The sequence below is a fragment of the Siphateles boraxobius genome, unplaced genomic scaffold (assembly GCF_051911475.1).
Source record: "Siphateles boraxobius isolate OS27281-9 unplaced genomic scaffold, OSU_SipBor_1 19, whole genome shotgun sequence".
NCBI lineage: Eukaryota > Metazoa > Chordata > Actinopteri > Cypriniformes > Leuciscidae > Siphateles > Siphateles boraxobius.
In genome coordinates, this window is record NW_027508799.1 from 22479807 (window position 1) to 22498387 (window position 18581).

Consider the following 18581-nt stretch of genomic DNA (forward strand, 5'->3'; position numbering starts at 1 on the left):
GGCTGTGGTTGAGACAGAAAGAGTCTGGCTGGCTGTGTACAGGCCGCCATGCTACGGTTTCGAAAAATTCTTGCAAATTTGACAAGTCTGTTGGTTTATTTGTATAGTTTGCACAGTTATTACAGTTATTACGTTCCTGTGTATTTTGCGTGAATGAGGATTGGTGTTTGACAGATATTGTGTTTTGCGGTAGTATGCCATACGGAACCGTTGCCACTGACCGCTTTAACATCCGCAGTGGGGCTCGACAGCCTTAGTCAAACGGGTTGGCGCGTAGGTCGGGTTGTGGAGAGGTTGTGAGAGATTGTGGTTAGGTCAAAGGAGCAGCCTTAGCAGCAGAAGGGATGTAAAGGTCAGTAAGCTGGGCTGAGTTGAGTGGGGGACGGAGGGGGCTGACTCTGGGACGCCAGAGTCACTGTCAAGCCCTCTTGAGGTGTCGTGGGCTAGTCGACGAAACACTGAGGACGGAAGGTGCCCACTTGAAGACCCTAGAGATGTCCCCTACTCAGCTCAATCCAGACGGTTGTCATGAGGGGACCGCACTGTGGTTGCAGCCGTTGTGTGTGCAAATGCACTGCAGCTATTAACACCAGACAGAAGGAGATTCACATCACCATTTGAAAAGAAGCGTAAATGGAAGGAGAAGCATAGGTTACTGTAAAGTTACGTCTTAGTTGGTGCTTATCTTGGCGAAAGCTGAGTAAAAATCAGCATGAAGTTTTAACATCTACTCTCGTGTAATGGAAATCAGACATACATGTTGACCTGAAATTTGTCAGTGGTTGAAGGTAAGAGGACCTGAACTGACCAAGTGACGAATATTCTGTAGTTAATATCTTGTTACATGACCGGACCTGACACTGGCTCGTGAACATCTTAACTGCTCAAGCGGTCAAGTAAACAAAGGTTGCTTCAGGGGCAAGTGCTATGAACTCTCACACATGCACAGAATACAATTCACTGGACTATAGGCCTACTTCAGCTCAAAGTCATGGCATGTTGTACTGTACATCTGATAAAAAAGCAGCCTAATGCAAAGCAATGCAAAAGCATACTTGACACCTTTTGTACCATTATGGCATTATCAAGCCCATGATAATATCTAAACTGTTCATTCAAATTTCAGACAGGTGAGGCCTCACGAGCAGAAGCACAACATACAGGACAACATGCAGAGCAAATGACAATAATTATGAAACAGTTTATAAACATACAGTAATAAAACATTAGATTAGATTCATTACATCAATTAATTTTCTCATCAATAGCCTACATGACATTTTTTATGCAAATATCCATGACCTTAATCGACACTGTGGATACTTCCATTTTAGCTTGAAGTCCATAAGCCTCAAAAATAATGGATTCTCTGAAGAGAAAATCCTTGCTAAAAGGCTTAGTGTAAAATGTGCTTGATGGTAAGACAGGCCTTATGTAGTACTGTTGTATAAGAACGGAGCCATACCATAGATGTAATGACTTGAAAATATAGGGCTCTATTTGCAAAATGCAATGATGGGGACCCTCAGGATTGACATGCAAATAATACCAAGGGGGATTTACGTAGATACATCCAGCTTGCAGCTCATAAATGCCATGATATTCAAATAATCCGCTCTTCCTGGAACTACTGTTGCTCTGAAAAACCAGAACCAAGCATTTGAACGACTAAAGCCACTTTATGGGCAAAATAAAAGCTTAGCGTTTCAAACAAACTGTCACAAGGACAAGGAAATATAGAAGAAATACAACAGAACTTTCCTAATTAGGTGGAAAATGCCAGTAACAGGCAGCTCAATAATATACAGATTATGTTATATTAAAACATAATATATCTGTTTTTAAGATTAATTGTTACTACAACAAAATATAATCAAATCGTATTAAGTTGGCATTAGGCAAATACAAAAATAAATATTCTGTAAAAAAGTAAAATGCATATTAAACATATTAGATTTTCTTAATAAAATAAATTATAAATGTTGTGCGTTAATAATATAGCATGCAATAACGTTTGATAATGTTTTGATGCTTGGTAATGTTTTTAATGTATTACCTAGGCCTACAAAATCAAGTTTTATAATTGAGAGGGTCTGGTTACCAGTGTCATGGGTCTGAAAAGGTTGAAAACAGCTGTATTATGTTAAAATACAGATTGTTAGCTTATTTTGGTTTGTGATCCTAATTTCTGCACAGTGAATAGCCTAATTTGTGTGGAAATTTACACAAATGTGGGAACAAGAAAGATGCCAAAATTTAGTTCCTCCTGAACCTCGTTTCCAGCCGGTAGAAATAAATGCAACACATGCCGCGGAAATGTGTAAAACATTATCAATAGCGCAAAGTTGTGATATATCTGTAATACACACATGAACATTACTTTGTGCATTTGCCAACAATTATTGATAGGTTAACAAGGATTCGTATTTATTTCCCCTGCTGTAGTAGCAATGTCTTTATAGGTAAGCCAGTTGTTGTGGTTAACATTCAGCATAGTTCGGGCTTTTAACTGGGTCATCGGGTTCAGATATGGATCCAAAACACAAACAACTGCTCCGATCTCAACGGCTTTTTTTGGCCGAGGAGCTTTTAGTGGACGGCATGATCATACAGTATTTATACCAGGAGGAGATATTAACGGAGAGTCATTTAGAGGAGATTGAGTCTGAACCGTCTAATAGGAAAAAGACGTTGAAGCTGCTGGATATTCTTCCCACTCGCGGCTCGTGCGCCTTCAATCACTTTACACAATCATTAGAGAAAGATTTCCCCTGGATCAAAGACAAACTACTGCGACTGTGTGCGGAAGACACCGAGTCTGAGTCTCCTCCTCCACCGTTCACAGGTGAGTCCTGCCTGTGTGTGTAGCCTACTAGCTCTATATCGTTTGAGCTAAATCTCACAGAACAACAATGACAGTAAATAAATACATAAAATGAAAATAAATAGCGTGTGTGCACAGGTTCATCATACACCGACGAGAACCAAATGTCCTAAGACATTGAGGACATGTCTCGTCATCACTATTGTAAACATTTTAAATAGAATAGATTTAAACAATGTAATTTTTGTATATAGCCTGCAGTACCGATCAAAAGTTTGGAAAAATTACTTTTTTGTTTTGTTTTGTTTTTGTAAGAAGTCTCTTATGCTCATCAAGCCTGCATTTACTTGATTAAAAAAACAGTAATATTGTGAAATATTATTATAATTTAAACTATGGTTTTCTATTTCAATATAGTTTAACAATATAGTTAAAACACATTTTTGTGATGCAAAGCCGAATTTTCAGCATCATTACTCCAGGCTTCAGTCATATGATCCTTCAGAAATCATTCTAATATGCTGATGTTGACACTGAGCTATTATCAATGTTGGAAACAGTTGTGCTGCTTAATATATATTTTTGGAACTATGACACTTTTTTCAGGATTCATTGATGAATAAAAAGTTAAAAAGGACAGCATATATGTAAAATGGAAATATTTTCTAATAATACTCTACTATCACTTTTCATCAATTTAACATATCCTTGCTGAACAAAAGTATTAATTTTTTTTTTTAAAGAAATATACTGACCCTAAACTTTTTAACTGTGTATATACAAAATATTTATATTTTAAATAAATCCTTTTTTGTTTCCTGGTTGTTTTTTTTTTTTTTTTTTTTTACATTTTATTCATCAAAGAATCAAAGGTTATAAAATAATATAAAGCAGCGCAACTGTTTCCAACAGTGATAATAAATCAGCATATTAGAATGATTTTTGAAGGATCATGTGACACTGAAGACTGTAGTATGGCTGATAAAAATTCAGCTTTGTATCACAATAATAAAATATATTTGAAAGTATATTAAAATAGAAAACCATTATTTTAAATATTAATAATAAACCTTATTTTTTCTCCTGACCATAGATGACACAAAATCTCATCTCAGCACTTTTGATGAATGGCTACGCTATTTTTAATTTTGTCATTTCATCTGAAAATATCAACATATGTGAGATTTAGTCATTCCAGGAAAATAGTGATCAATGACATTGTATTATGTTGAATATCAAAGTTTTTTTCTGTTTACTTATTAATAAGGGATTTCTCAACTAAATTGTCAAAATAAAATTTAGTTTAGTGTTTTTTTACATTAATCACACTTTAAAAAATATAAAAATATTAATAAGAATCAAATCAAACATTTTTGACACTCTGTAAAAGTATAATCTTACCCCATAGGGGCCATCTTACCTCTCTTTTAATATTTGACATATATATAATAATATCTATAAAATTACTATAACATCTAAATTACCATATGTTTCTTTCCTATAATGGCATATTGGCTGATGCATCATCATATCGTATAGTTTGTAATTTAATTATATGGTTTATTATAGATATTATTATTTTACTAATCTGCAACATAAAATATATAATATAAATCTATAAATAAACAAATATGTAAAACACACACACACACATATATATATATATATATATATATATATATATATATATATATATATATATATATACACATATATACATGCATTCTATAACATTATTCTACAGCATTTTAGATTGATATCTATCTATCGGTCCCCTTACACTCCCTTACTGTTTCACCTTATTTCACTCTCTGCCTCATAATGAACCCATTCATCCTTTAACTGAGATGAGGTTATGAAAGCTGGAGGTCAAGCCAGTGTATCTGCCATATCTGGTTAAGCAACATGTGGTATAATTGCCCTACTCCTATAATTCCTAACACCAAACCCTCAGTTACCAATTCAGAGAACCTATAACAAATGCATTTAAAGCATAGCAAATTTCCATATGATTTGAAAGCCAATGTGTTTGCGTATACACTCTGTGAAATTCATTATTTACATCCACACCATTGTTTCAGCTGCACAGATGTTTATGAAAACAAAAGTTATCACTGTGCACTATATTTCAGCTGCTGTTTTGCTGAAAGACAGCTTATTATGTGCTTTCTGTTGTTTTCCCATGAGAGAACAAAACACCCACTAACAACCCCACGTTCACGCTCCGCATCTCCCATTTTTAGTCATACAGTCAGTCAACCAAATCCCAGAACACCTTTGAAACCCCCCCCAACCCCTTCCCTTCTAGAAAAACAAGACGTAAAAAGAAAAACAGAGGGAGAGGGAGGTATAAAAAGGAAAAAAAGAGCTGAAGTTGTGTTTTGAGTCAGGCCAGATTGGTGCGCTGCCTGGATTTCCATGAAAGCTGCATTAATTCCTGGCACTCGCGCGGTGGCCCAGCACTCTCGCTGAGCATCCTCCTTTCTAGGAAAAATATAATCAAAGCCGTTTGTTGGCTGGTCTCCCTCTCTCTCCCGTCTGCAGTTGCTGAGCTGAAGATTTTATTGACTTACTGTGGTTCAGATGGTAATATATTGGGGGATGGGGTTGGGAAGGGAGAAAGCATAAAAGAAACGGGGAAAAAAGAAACATGCTTGCAAATTTCGAGGAAGTCGAGGACAAGCGCTACTCTGAGCAAACATTCTTTACACTTAAGTACTCGCTTTAATTTAAAGATCTTCTTAGCTTTATTTGTTTGACCGTTCAGGGACACAAACAATTGTGATGCTTTGTTTTTCCATTCCCACTTTTTATGTTCGTCCGCTGCTCAAATTATTAATATTCTTGTCGCTATGAATTTGGATCTTAACAGCAATGATGTCATTCCGTTGGCATGGGAACGTGTTTTTTCATTCAACTTGCTTTTATCTTCCATCGTTGTGACGGGCGCTGAATCTGCAGTGTCACGAACACATTAATAAAGGAGACACATGCACAATCCTTATCATCTTATTACCTACTTTTGAATGGAAATCAGTCAAGTGGGGACATGATATCCTCATTTGTCAAGTCCATTTGCACACCTGCTGGTCATGCGCATTTGCATGTTTATTTATGAGATGCTCGCTTTAAGGAAAACGATGCAAATTGTAACTTAAGCCTTCACTTATGAGTTCTGGGAAACATCGTACCTGAAGCCGTAAGGTTCTGAATTTGAAGTTGTTTACGAGGCGTAATGTTCTGTGGCGGGCCTTTAGACAAATTTACCCCAACTGACTTCCATTATGGCTTAATTTAGCATGTTCAGATTTCCATGTGACTGCTGGTTATAGAGTTATTGTGGAAGTTTTCCTGTCCAAACTGGCTTGTATGAGACCTTGATCATGAGGAGGTGATGAAAACCATGCAGACTTAGATTTTATGAACAGGTCATAATTTTTAGAAGTCCGTTAATGGTGAAGGCATTTAAGCAAGTTAATCAATAACAACATGTAAGATAGTTGTATTCCTACTAGTAACAATCGCATTAGTGTCGACTAAGCCGGACTTCTCCTCGTGCGACACTTTTAATAATTAGCTTTTTGAAACAAGCCAACACAGTGCTGTTCACTTGTTTTTGTTGGACGTCACATCGATTCTCCTTCCTCCACCCATTTTCAGGAACATTGGCATGCGGAGAGTCTTCCTGTCAGAATGTGGAAGCGGCTGCATCGCTAGGCCGTTCCAGCTGGCCTCTACACTCGGATGTACACAGCCAGTTTAGCCACACTAGAGCGCCGCTTTATCTCACTGTCCATGTGCCCAAAGGCAAGGCTTACAGATGGGGTCTATTAAGGACAACTTATAGTTCTTAGATTTATGGTCCGCCTCTTAGAACATTTTGAGCCACTTCATAACACGAAACCATCTGTCTTGAGTTGAAGAGCAAATCTTTTACAGTTCGACAACAGAGAGATTTTTTTCTGTCTTTGTTTATATGGAGCTGGATTAATGACTTGAACTGATTGTGTCAGTCGTCTGAAGAATAACCAACCACAATATGAAATTTTGTGCTGGCACAGTCACTTCAGATTTGTAATTTCTCGTCCCGTCTTTTCACTGACCCCACTACAAAATATTATAGCCTAGACATTTTTTTTACAGCAGTTTTATTGTCAAAAAGAAAATATACATTTTCTGTATAAACTTTTCTTTTCTTCAATCTTTTCTTGAAAAGTGAAATAACTTAAGTTGCAAATTGCAAACATCTTAAGTTTACAGAAGAAAATCCATTCTTTGTGAAAGGGATACTAAACACTGGCTAGAGCTAATGCTATTAAAAATGATTAAAATAAAAAAAATATATATATATATTGTTAAACTTTGTAAACACACACACACACACACACACACACACACACACACACACACACACACACACACACACACACACACACACACATGCACACGCACACACACACACACACACACACACACACACACACACACACACACACACACACACACACACACATTTACTTTAGGTAACATGAACTAAGAATTAACAATAATTTATGGCATTTATTAATATTTTTGTTTGTTTATTTGAACATTTACTAACACATTATTAAAATCAAAAGTTATATTTGTTAACATTAGTTAATGCACTGAGAACTAACATGAACAAACAATTAACAGCTGGATTTATAACATTAACAAACATTAATAAGTACAGTACCAAATGTATTGCTCATAGTTAGTTCATGTTAGTTAATACATTAATGTTAACAAATGAGACCATTTATTGTAAAGTGTTACCATAAATAAATATCATGCTATTAATGCTAATTAAAAACATAATTGTTATTTTTATGAATGGTTTGTTAATTGTAATAATTTTTAATATCTCAAAAACAATATTATAAATAATATTAAATATAATTTAAATTATATAAATAATATCAATGCTTTACATCAATGCTTTACAACATTTCAATGATTTAAAAAAAGTTAGATTTTTTAAATTAGCATTAATAGCTCTTGTCTGATAGTTGTTCGGTGTTTAGTATCGATGTATTAAGTCAAGTTTTAATTCCATTTGTTTTCTTTGCGTGTACACACATAAGCCACATATTTTGGACCGCAAATATCCATTGGGAAGAGGTGTAATCTTATCTTTCAGTCTGCATTTTTTTCAGTTTAGAGCACATCCAGTTATCTAACGATAATTCCTTCCTTGAGAAGCAGAATTGTGGTCATAAGTAAAGGAATGTTGTGGAACATTTGAACCCTGATAAAAAGTGGAATGTTCTAAAACCACGTTTATGAATTAGATGTATCGTAGAAGAAGCCAATCACATCAAACCACCAAATTCAGTTTTAAATAAGTTTTAATTTTAAAAATCTATTTTAAATAATTTAAAACTATGCTTATATACACTTAAAATAGTGAGTAATTTGAGACATGTTAAGACACAATGTTTTTTGTTAACATGATGCCATGTTTGTCCTGTGTGATGTATTTTCTCTCATCCTTAATGTATTTGCTGACCTTTAAAGATGGTGCGGACTATGCTTTTCCTGGTCAGTACGTCTACCTTGGGTTGTTTAGCCAAGTGTATAATGTAAATGCAGATATTGGATATGGGTCAGTTTTAAAAGATGTAAGCTGGTCATCAAAAAAATCAGATAAAGTCAACAAATCGGAATTGGGAATCAAGACCTGCAGTGTAAATGTGGCGTATATGTCCTCAGTGAACCCTCCTGAAACAGGAACATTACTGTCACATTGTGATTGTATCCTGCTGGTTTATGTTATAGGTTAGATGTTAAATAATTATTATATAAACCAATAAATGTTTTATATTGTATATTGTACTTATTTATAAGCTCTATTCTTTAACTTCAGATAAACAAGCCTTGTCCTGTGACGTCAAGCTTGTTGAAAAGCAGGTTTTTTTTTTGTGTGAGATTTCCTGGAATTTTCCGGAGATACGGCACAGCTTGCTGTTCCCTAGATGCCATGTGTGGGTGGTTCACTTTCGTCCTGCCCAAAATGAACAAATTTACTTTTCCTAGAGAGATAGAGAGACAGAGAGCGAGCGAGAGAGAGAGAGAGGGAAATTCAAACAAACACACTCACACACACATATATATTCGCTCACGTCTGTGTGTTTTTATTGCCTTCAACAAAGCCCAAAACATATTCCTAATCCTTCAATTTTACAGCATCCTCTCACAGGGATGTTTAATTCATTTTGTAAACATTTGCAGATGTTAAACATGCACTCACGGACACTTTTTAAAACAAAAGCGTGATGGATAGGCTATATAATGTACATCTACACTTGTCTCCATAAGCTCTCTTCAGCCTAAAGATACTGTAACTGTCCCTTCAGATCAGGGGCGTCATGCAAGCCAAAATTCTGGGGGGGGCACAATCTGACACGTTGCAATTGTTTTCTGACGGGTGATATGGATCATGTTGGGAGGGTCAGGGGGTTTCTCCCCCTGAAAATTTTTAAAATCTGGCTGCTAAACATACCATTTCAATGCAGTTTAGGAGGGACAGAAATACCTTAACGGAGCTAGCAGCAACCCTCCTCTATCTGAGGACTAAGTTAAAGTATCTATTTTGTAAATTTAAGTGAAAGACAGGTTGATGAAAGAACTGTAAACTCAAATTCAAAAGCTTTTGAAAGTGAAAGTGAAAGTGACACGTGATGGCCAAGTATGGTAACCCATACTTGGAATTTGACTTCTGCATTTAACCCATCCAAGTAAGTGCACACACATTAGGAGCAGAGTAGTGAGTAGTGGACACACACACATTGCAAACGTGGATTCACACACCCGGAGCAGCAGGCAGCCTTGAGTGGCTCCTGGGGAGCGATTGGGGGTTAGGTGCCTTGCTCAAGGACACCTCAGTCATATTCCTGCCGGTACTGGAATCGAACATGCAACCTTTGGGTCACCAGTCCAACTCTGTTACTATTAGGCTATTATGACTGCCCCCATTTTGAAGTCTACTTCATTAAAGCATGTTTACACACACACACTTACTGTACACTTGGGCCTACTACACATGATTTTAAAAACAGTACCATTGCAGTTTTTATGTTATGATTTTAAATTGGTATTTGACCTAAGAACGATCCCACATTAAAGGTAAATGAAGGTGCTGAGATCTGACTTTGTGGTGCTCTGAAATTAAGTTAATTTAATATTAATATGTGATGAAGGACTTTGACAGAAGTTTGACAGATTTCAGTGCTGAATAAGGTTAACACTACCCCGTTTATTTGAAAATGGTTAATATTTGACAGAAATGTAAAAAAGTAATCAAATCAAATGTAATATGTAACATTAATTTAGTAAAATCATTGAAATACTTAAATAAGGAACTTGTAAAGAGTAATTTATGAGCTAACAGAAAAGCTAGTAACTTGTAACTTGTACATTTAACCTACTATGGCTTATTGGCTTTGTATGGCAGGTAGTAACGTTAGCCAACTAGTTTACGGTTAGACTAGGCTAGCTATCGATAACGTTACACTGACACAACTTAAGTTAATGCTCTGAATTCGCAGCTAATATCAAATCCATAACTTTTTGATAAAGTTCAAATATCCAGGGCAACCACAAATAATCCCACTACCTTTTAATATCATCCGATAACTAACTCAATGCCGATTTGTTGCTTTGCCCACTTACCACTTCAAGACCATCTGTAAAACATTGCCAGCTCAACGTGCGAGACGAGTGAGTGTGAGTTGCTTGAACATACACAGCAAAGATTCTACGCGCGTAGCGCTCTAGATTTGATATATACAGACACCATATTAGGAAAAAGGGGCGGGCTGATGCTGACCGATTAATTTGAAGGTAAATTAGTAGCAAAACTCGAGAACACGTAGATGTGAATTTGACAACTTGTACAATAAATATTCGTACTTGTACGCTAAAATGTACACTCACAGCTTCAATGTGAAAACTTGTAAAAAAAAAATCTGAACTTGAATGCTAAGATTTGCACTCGCAGACAATAGTCACAAACCTGTATTCTGAATTTGAAGCTGCAGAAAAGCAGTCAAAAATTTGTAAAATGCCATTCACAAAAATACAATGACAGACACTAACTTGTAGCCTAACATATATTTGCACGTATTCTTACATTCACACTCGCAGTAGGCCTACAACCTCAAGTAGGCACTTGCAACTTCTCAAATCTGTCACTGCAATTTCAAATTTCGCGCCTTGACTTTTGCTACTCTTTTCGCGATTTTTTAGATTCAAAACTAACTTGTGCACTTGCAACTCAGTGGCGGCGAGAGAGGAAGGGGGGCGGGAGTGGGGGTGTTCAAAGGAGCCGTTTTATTGGTTGGCACCTAGCCAATAAAATGGGACTTCTGTTATATTTGATGATAACTCCAAAACTGCTTTACGGAGACAATCTGAATATTAGTGATGGGCGATACTGCAAATTTCTGTATCAATCCGATACCAAGTAAATACAGGGCCAGTATCGCCGATATCGATACCGATACAGATACTTTTTCATTTTAAAAGCATGCATTTGAACTTGTATGCACTTACAGCAGTGTGTCATGATTTATGAGGTGAATGCATCATTAATATGCTAAATCTGAACACGTTTTCATGACTACTAGGCCTAAATATTTTGTGATCTGTGCTCTCAACTCCCCTTTAATTAGTCAGTGACTTTTACAAAACTACCCAAATTATAGTACTAGTCTACTGTTCAAAAGTTTGGGGTCTGTAAGATTTTTATTTCTCTTAGTAAAAACTGTAATATTACAATTTAACAATTTAACATAGGCTATCTGTTTTCTATGCCATAGTAAACTGTAATTTATTCATGTGATCAAAGCTAAATTTTCGGCATCATTACTCCAGTCATGATGATAATTCATTTTAATATGCTGATTTGCTGCTCAGGAAACATTTCTTATTATTATCAATGTTGAAAACAGTTTCATATTTTGTTGGAAACCATGATACATTTTATGCAGAATTATTTGATGAACAAAGTTGAAAGAACAGCATTTATATGAAGTAGATTTTTTTTACAGTGTAAAACCCTTGACTGTCACTTTTGATCAATTTAATGTATCGATCCTTGTTGAATAAAAATATTAATTTCATTAAAAAGATCTTACTGACGTCAACATTTTAAACCTTTATGTACAGTTTTGGTTTGTTTATTGCGAAATAACTCCCGATTGTTTCTCTATCATCTAAGCAAGGCTTCGTTTCCCAAACGCACTGGGCCTGTGAGCTCAGCGAAGCACCAGCATCGAACGCTCTCTGTGATTGATTGGTTTCGTATGGTATACAGATGACTAGGAGAAAAGGTTCTATCCTACACAATTACCCGCTAACATTCGCTTATTTTTCCACTTAGAAGCTTATTTTACGCACTGAATTGCATGCTAATTTAATAAAAAATTACTGGTAAAAACAACACACATTTGGATCGATATTTTTGTGTTAGGATCGATCCTTTTCGATACCACGTCAGTATCGAAGTATCGATACTTCAGGATCGATCCGCCCATCACTACTGAATATGATCTGAAACGCTAAAGGTGTTGTTGTGAGGTGTATAGGCTATGTATGTACAAATCTTTTGAATATTTAATGTTGCATTAAAAAAATAAAGATCTGAAATGCTAACATGGCTTAATGCATTAGACTGATATTAAAAGAAATAAATGATATTATCAAACTCAGTAAACAACACCATAATAATAATGCAGGCTATGTACAGAAAAGCAGATCAACACAGAATATGAGCACAATGCATTAAAGACAGTGGTTTGAAAAGGTCAAACTCAGGAAACACCATGCCTACTAATAAAGCATAGAAAAGTAATTTGCACGCGTTTAATTGTACGTTAAGCATTTCCCTCCCATAGAAAACCAAGAAAACGCTTCATGAGGCTTAATGGACCAACAGTTATAAAAAAAAAAAAACACACATTTTATTAATAATTTGTTATTATTAATAAAACTGCAGGCAGCAGGTTTATTTGCACTTAACACATATTTGCTTTCTTTCGTCATATTCTGGGCTCATTGGCTTTTCTGTAGCCTACAAGGCTATGCTTAATTAGTATGGTGTTGTTAACTGAGTTTGATAATATCATTACTTTTAATATTAATAACGGTCCATCACAAACGGGTTTAGTGACATCTTCACAAATAACAGAAGTCCCATTTCATTGGCTAGGCGCCAACCAATAAAACGGCTCCTTTGATCACCCCCACTCCCGCCCCCCTTCCTCTCTCGCCGCCACTGAGTTGCAAGTGCACAAGTTAGTTTTGCACCTAATATATCGCGAAAAGAGTAGCAAAAGTCAAGGCGCGAAATTTGAACTTGCAGTGACAGATTTTAGAAGTTGCAAGTGCCAATTTGAGGCTGTACTGCGAATTTGAATGTTGGAAGAAGTGAAAATTTGTATTACAAGTTTGTGTCTGTCGTTGTATCTTTGTGAATGGCATTTTACACATTTGTGACTTCTTGTCTGCGGCTTCAAATTCAGAATACAGGTTTGTGACTATCGTCTGCAAGTGCAAATCTCACTCGTTCAAGTTCACATTTTTATTTTACAGGTTTTCACATCGGAGCTGTGAGTGTAAATGTTCGCGTACAAGTACGAATATTTATTGTACAAGTTCTCAAATTCACATACGTGCTCTCGAGTTTTGCTACTAATTTACCTTCATAGATTAATTACACATCCAGGAGAATACATTTGAGTCGTTATAGGCTCTGGTAATTATGGAGCATAATAGGAATAAAGTTGTGACAAAAAAAATTATCAGGGAGGAAAAATCTGAGGGGGGACGTGCCCCCTCACTTTGAATGGGCATGACGCCACTGCTTCAGATCAAGGCTTCTTTACATTCTTAAAGTGTACAATCTGTTCCCTCCAGCAGCGTTCCTGGAGTTAAGCTTCCACATGTACGCACGGAAATTGAAGCTGGAATGCTCCATCTTATAAAAAAGAAGCAATTCTCAGAAAAGTTAAGCATTTCGTCGAAGCCCAGGCAATGTTCTTCACAGACCACCCTCTCTTTCTTTCTCTCTTTCTTTCTTTCACGATAATTTATTCATTTTGATTACCATTGTTCTTTTTTCTTTTGTTTTAATCAACTTTAATTTTGTGCTATACGTTTTCCATTACTATGCAATAACATGAGTGACTTATTATTAGTTTGTTGATTTGCGTTTTGCACTTTTAAAATCTGACACGCAAAATAAAGGAAAATAAAGATGCACTAAGTTTTTCCACATCCATTTACACTGCCCTGTTGTTAGTCCCATGGCCACTCGAATGCTACTTTTTTCTTGATAATCTCTACATTATCATACAATATTGCCAGCAGAATAAAATAAACATGGGTGATAAATATGCCTGGAATAGCATATTGCATACGGTGGCAAAACTGCACACATAAACAAAATGTGACCACGATTTACAGTCAAATGAGTCTTATGAGTCAGATCTTTTAATGAAACCGTTAAAAAGAATCCTTCACTGAATTAACTAATTTAATCTATTTTAGTGGATTATGAATCAGCATCTGATTCACTTACTGAACTGTTTTCTGTGATTTCCGTGTCAAAATAAAGCATGTTCTGTGTACTTGAAGTTTGTGAAAGTTAAATCAGTATTACTAATTTACTACTCTTTTTACATGTGTGCTTAATTTTTTATTTATCTTTATATTTTTATATTACTTTTATTATATTTATTTGATTCTATTTTAGAATATATTGAAATAAAAATGAATGCGAATATATTAAAATATGAATATTTTAAAACATTTATATTTTAATAAAAAACATTAAAGCACACACACCCACACACACACGCACACACACACACACACACACACACACACACACACAAACACATCGCTGTTTTGACAGATTACAGATTGATTTTTCCTTTCCCTTACAACTTTTGTCTGCCTATTTCTACATTCACTCCCAATGTCTTTTCTACACGTTCTTCTTTACTCTCTTTGTCTCTGGCTGTCTCATTGTTTCCTTCTATTCTTTTCTATACCCCCATCCATGCGCCATTAATCAGATAAAGTATTGCCACAGACATTTTATGGATCTTTCCTAGCTAACCCCTTCATTTGCTAAACCAGCACTCACTGCATGAAATCCTCTTTGTGGTGTTTATCGCTGATTGTCGGGGCACCTCAGCACACTAATCTTCTTAGTCTCTGGGGTCTAGAAGCTTTAAAACCGTGAAGATCTTCCGCAAAGTGTCCAAATCCATGATAGAGTTATTACAATTGAATATATGCCCTGGAAGTGTATCTTTTCTCCTCAATTTAAAGCTGAAGTGTGCCATTTCTGCACCTATTAGTGTCACAAAGTGGAAATATTTCAAAAATAATTACTGTTTTCATACATGTTTGCCGAACAATCTTTCAATTATTCTGAGAAGTAAACAAAGCAAACACAAATTATAGAAGAAAAGGATGAAATGTCCATCGCAGGAGTGTTAGATTCCACTCAGAACAGAAGATACTAAAGATGTGGATGTCCTGCCCTAGATATAGAGAGTTGTTATTCTCATGGCCCGGTGTGGGCACCTCTGTCTCTTACGGCAGAAATCAATGGACGTCCTTGATTTTGTGAAGAATTTGTGAAGCTCAAAACAAACTCTCAAACCGACCTTCGCTCCATTCATCCCCACTGCTCAAATAAAGCACATCTCTATTCTCTTCACACGAAAACAATGATGTGTCTTTATTACGCATGGATGGAAAACATTTAAAATTGATTTTGATGGGTTAAACATGTTTTCCTAGTCCTTCTCTTCTAATATAATTTAAATGATGTTTACGTTTTCAATATTTCTAAGGCTTTTTTTGTATTGTATGTAAATCGGCTTTGGCTAACTGATGCTTCATATATATGAGACTAATGGCTGCTGGATTGTTGTTATTGTCATATTTTATTCAGGAGTATGAGTTTTTTCAGTCAGGGTCATAGTACAGTTTCAGTGTGAGTTATTCAAATAAATATGGTCACATCATATGAGTGATGCAGCTTTCTCACCCATCCGCCCCCAGGTTTCTGAGGTCAAAATTACACATGCAAAAAGTAACTCGTCTTGACTAAGAAAAAAGTTAAAGGAGAACTCCGGGCAATTTTTAAGTTAATCTTGATCGTTATACCTTTGTGAGTACTGTCTATGGAAGAAAAAAAACGAACCGGATTGGTGATTGCAACACGGAGCTGTTCCCGCAAATGCCCAGAGCTCCCCCTCAGCTAAAACGGCAGTTATGGGGGCATACATAAAGAGTGTCTTTGTGCCTCTTAACAGACACAAAATGCAATTAAAATGTCTGTACAACATGAACAGGGCCCTTACATGTGAACAAGATGCGTTTAGCAACAACCATTGTTTAAATTAACTTAATTAGTGTTTTAGACAACTAGCTATAGTCTCGCGCTGAAGTCCCATCGGAACTCAGTTGTAGCCAAAGGTAAATAGCAGTGTAGGTGAAGAAGAAATGGTTCGCGTTTGTGTCATACAAGGATGACTACAAAGACACAACACAGCGCCCAAATGGAAGGATAAATTGCGTTTACATTACCTCCACAGTGGTTGCACACGTCTTCGTCCATGGAATTGCTTTTTTCTTCAACGGGCCCCGCTGTATTGTGTCTGTGTAGTCATCCGTGTCAAAGTGTTCACTGCAAATGCGGTAATCTTTAGTGCGTAGTACCTGTATGGGAGTTTGCGCATCAAGTTGAAGACACAACTGGAGAATCTCGAGGTCATGGAAAGGAAGACGATGAAAATAAGTTCTTTTATTTTCGCATTCTGTTGCCATAATTCGGAACTTAATTTAAACAATGGTTGTTGCTAAACGCATCTTGTTCACATGTAAGGGCCCTGTTCATGTTGTACAGACATTTTAATTGCATTTTGTGTCTGTTAAGAGGCACAAAGACACTCTTTATGTATGCCCCCATAACTGCCGTTTTAGCTGAGGGGGAGCTCTGGGCATTTGCGGGAACAGCTCCGTGTTGCAATCACCAATCCGGTTCGTTTTTTTTTTCAATAGACAGTACTCACGAAGGTATAACGATCAAGATTAACTTAAAAATTGCCCGGAGTTCTCCTTTAATATAATAATATATTATTGATATTTTTAAATTACAATGCCATGTTAATAATAATTTATTATTGTTGTAAAAAAACATTTATAAAAATTAAGAAATATACCCCAGCATAATTGTTCCTGACTACATTCCCCATTTATATATTTATTAGGGCCCGAGCACCGATGGTGAGAGGACCCTATTGTTTTTGCTCCGTTTATTATTTATATATATATATATATATACCACACTGATGTGTTTTTTATATTTATTAATTATACTTTTATTTAAAATGTAAAAAAATAATTTTCAAATCTTTAACATGTTTTATATGAGCAACAGTTCAGTAATTACAAGTCTCAAACATACAGTACAAGTTTTAGACTAATTTGTCAGTCTTTTTCACTGACTCTTTAAAAAGAATCAGTTCAAAAGAGTCATTTGTTTGTGAATTGGGTTACACTGGTCATGCTGTAGCCTATGTTTGTTGTTGCATGCAACCAGAAAGGACTATGCATGAAGAGATGTCAAAGAACAATTAACAGAACAGAACGTCACGTAAATCAGTCACATACAAAAAATAGAACCGGTTCTGAATGAGAAACAAATGCCATATTTTACTTACAGTATTCGTTTTTTTTATTGTCGCTGTAATTATGTCAATAAATGCAGTGGGATTTGCTTGTGTAACACAGATCACAATGTGTGACTTACTGTATTTACTTACTGTGTGACTTACTGAAAATCATAGGTTGTTTCTTTGTTTTCAGTTCAGTGTGGTGTACCTGACCACATCCTTTCGACTGTTCCAACCATCCTGCAACTGAACCAACTGGCCGCTCGTCTGGGTTCGGAGTGGAAGTCTGTGCTGCTGGACCTGGGCCTGTCCTCTGCGGATTTGTACCGGTGCTGTGCTGACCACCCCCTCGCGGTTCAGGGTCAGGTGCTCGCGGGACTGGTGATGTGGACGCAGAGGGACGGAAGAGAAGCCACAGTGAGCCGGCTGTTCCAGAGCCTGCAGGCCGCAGACGTCCTGCCATCTGTCCTCCAACAGGTCTTTATGTGATGTCATGGATCCTGTTTTTCTGGACTTCACCATACTGCTCTTGAGCTGTGGAAAACACACGACAGACACTAAAGGAAGAGAGACAGACAGTGCCCTTGTGTGACATTTATATTTGGTTAAGGAATATACTGAAAATCCATCATGCATCTTATATGACAGTCTCTACAAAAATTTTGAATTTGATTGTCATACTCTTTTTATATGTATGCCTTTTAATATTAAAGTCATCATCATTTAAAATTATGCTTCCAAAATGGCACAGAACTTACCCACTTTACCCATAAATACATTTTGCATTGTTTTTTTATGCAAATATTGCCTAAATGCAAAATGCAAAATAGATCTGTAGTTTATGTACACGGGTAACATTGACTTTTTATATCAGTATATATTTATATAGTTTTTAAAACAATCTTTCTGCTTATAATTTTTATTATACCATGGTCTGTCTGAATACTCGATTCTGATTGGCCGGAACATGGCTGCAGTACAGTGACATTCTTCTCACGCCACACATCCATTTTCTCAAGCTGTGAAAAAAACATCGCTAA

General features: G+C 36.2%; 1 protein-coding gene across 1 annotated transcript; it reads left to right on the plus strand.

The window, feature by feature from the left end:
* Positions 1-2328: 2328 nt before the first annotated feature.
* Positions 2329-18312, plus strand: cradd (CARD and death domain containing adaptor protein). Its single transcript, XM_077234301.1, has 2 exons — positions 2329-2845; positions 17735-18312. Exons 1-2 carry the CDS (start codon positions 2530-2532, stop codon positions 18028-18030), a joined length of 612 nt encoding a protein of 203 aa, XP_077090416.1. The 5' UTR covers positions 2329-2529; the 3' UTR covers positions 18031-18312.
* Positions 18313-18581: the final 269 nt, after the last annotated feature.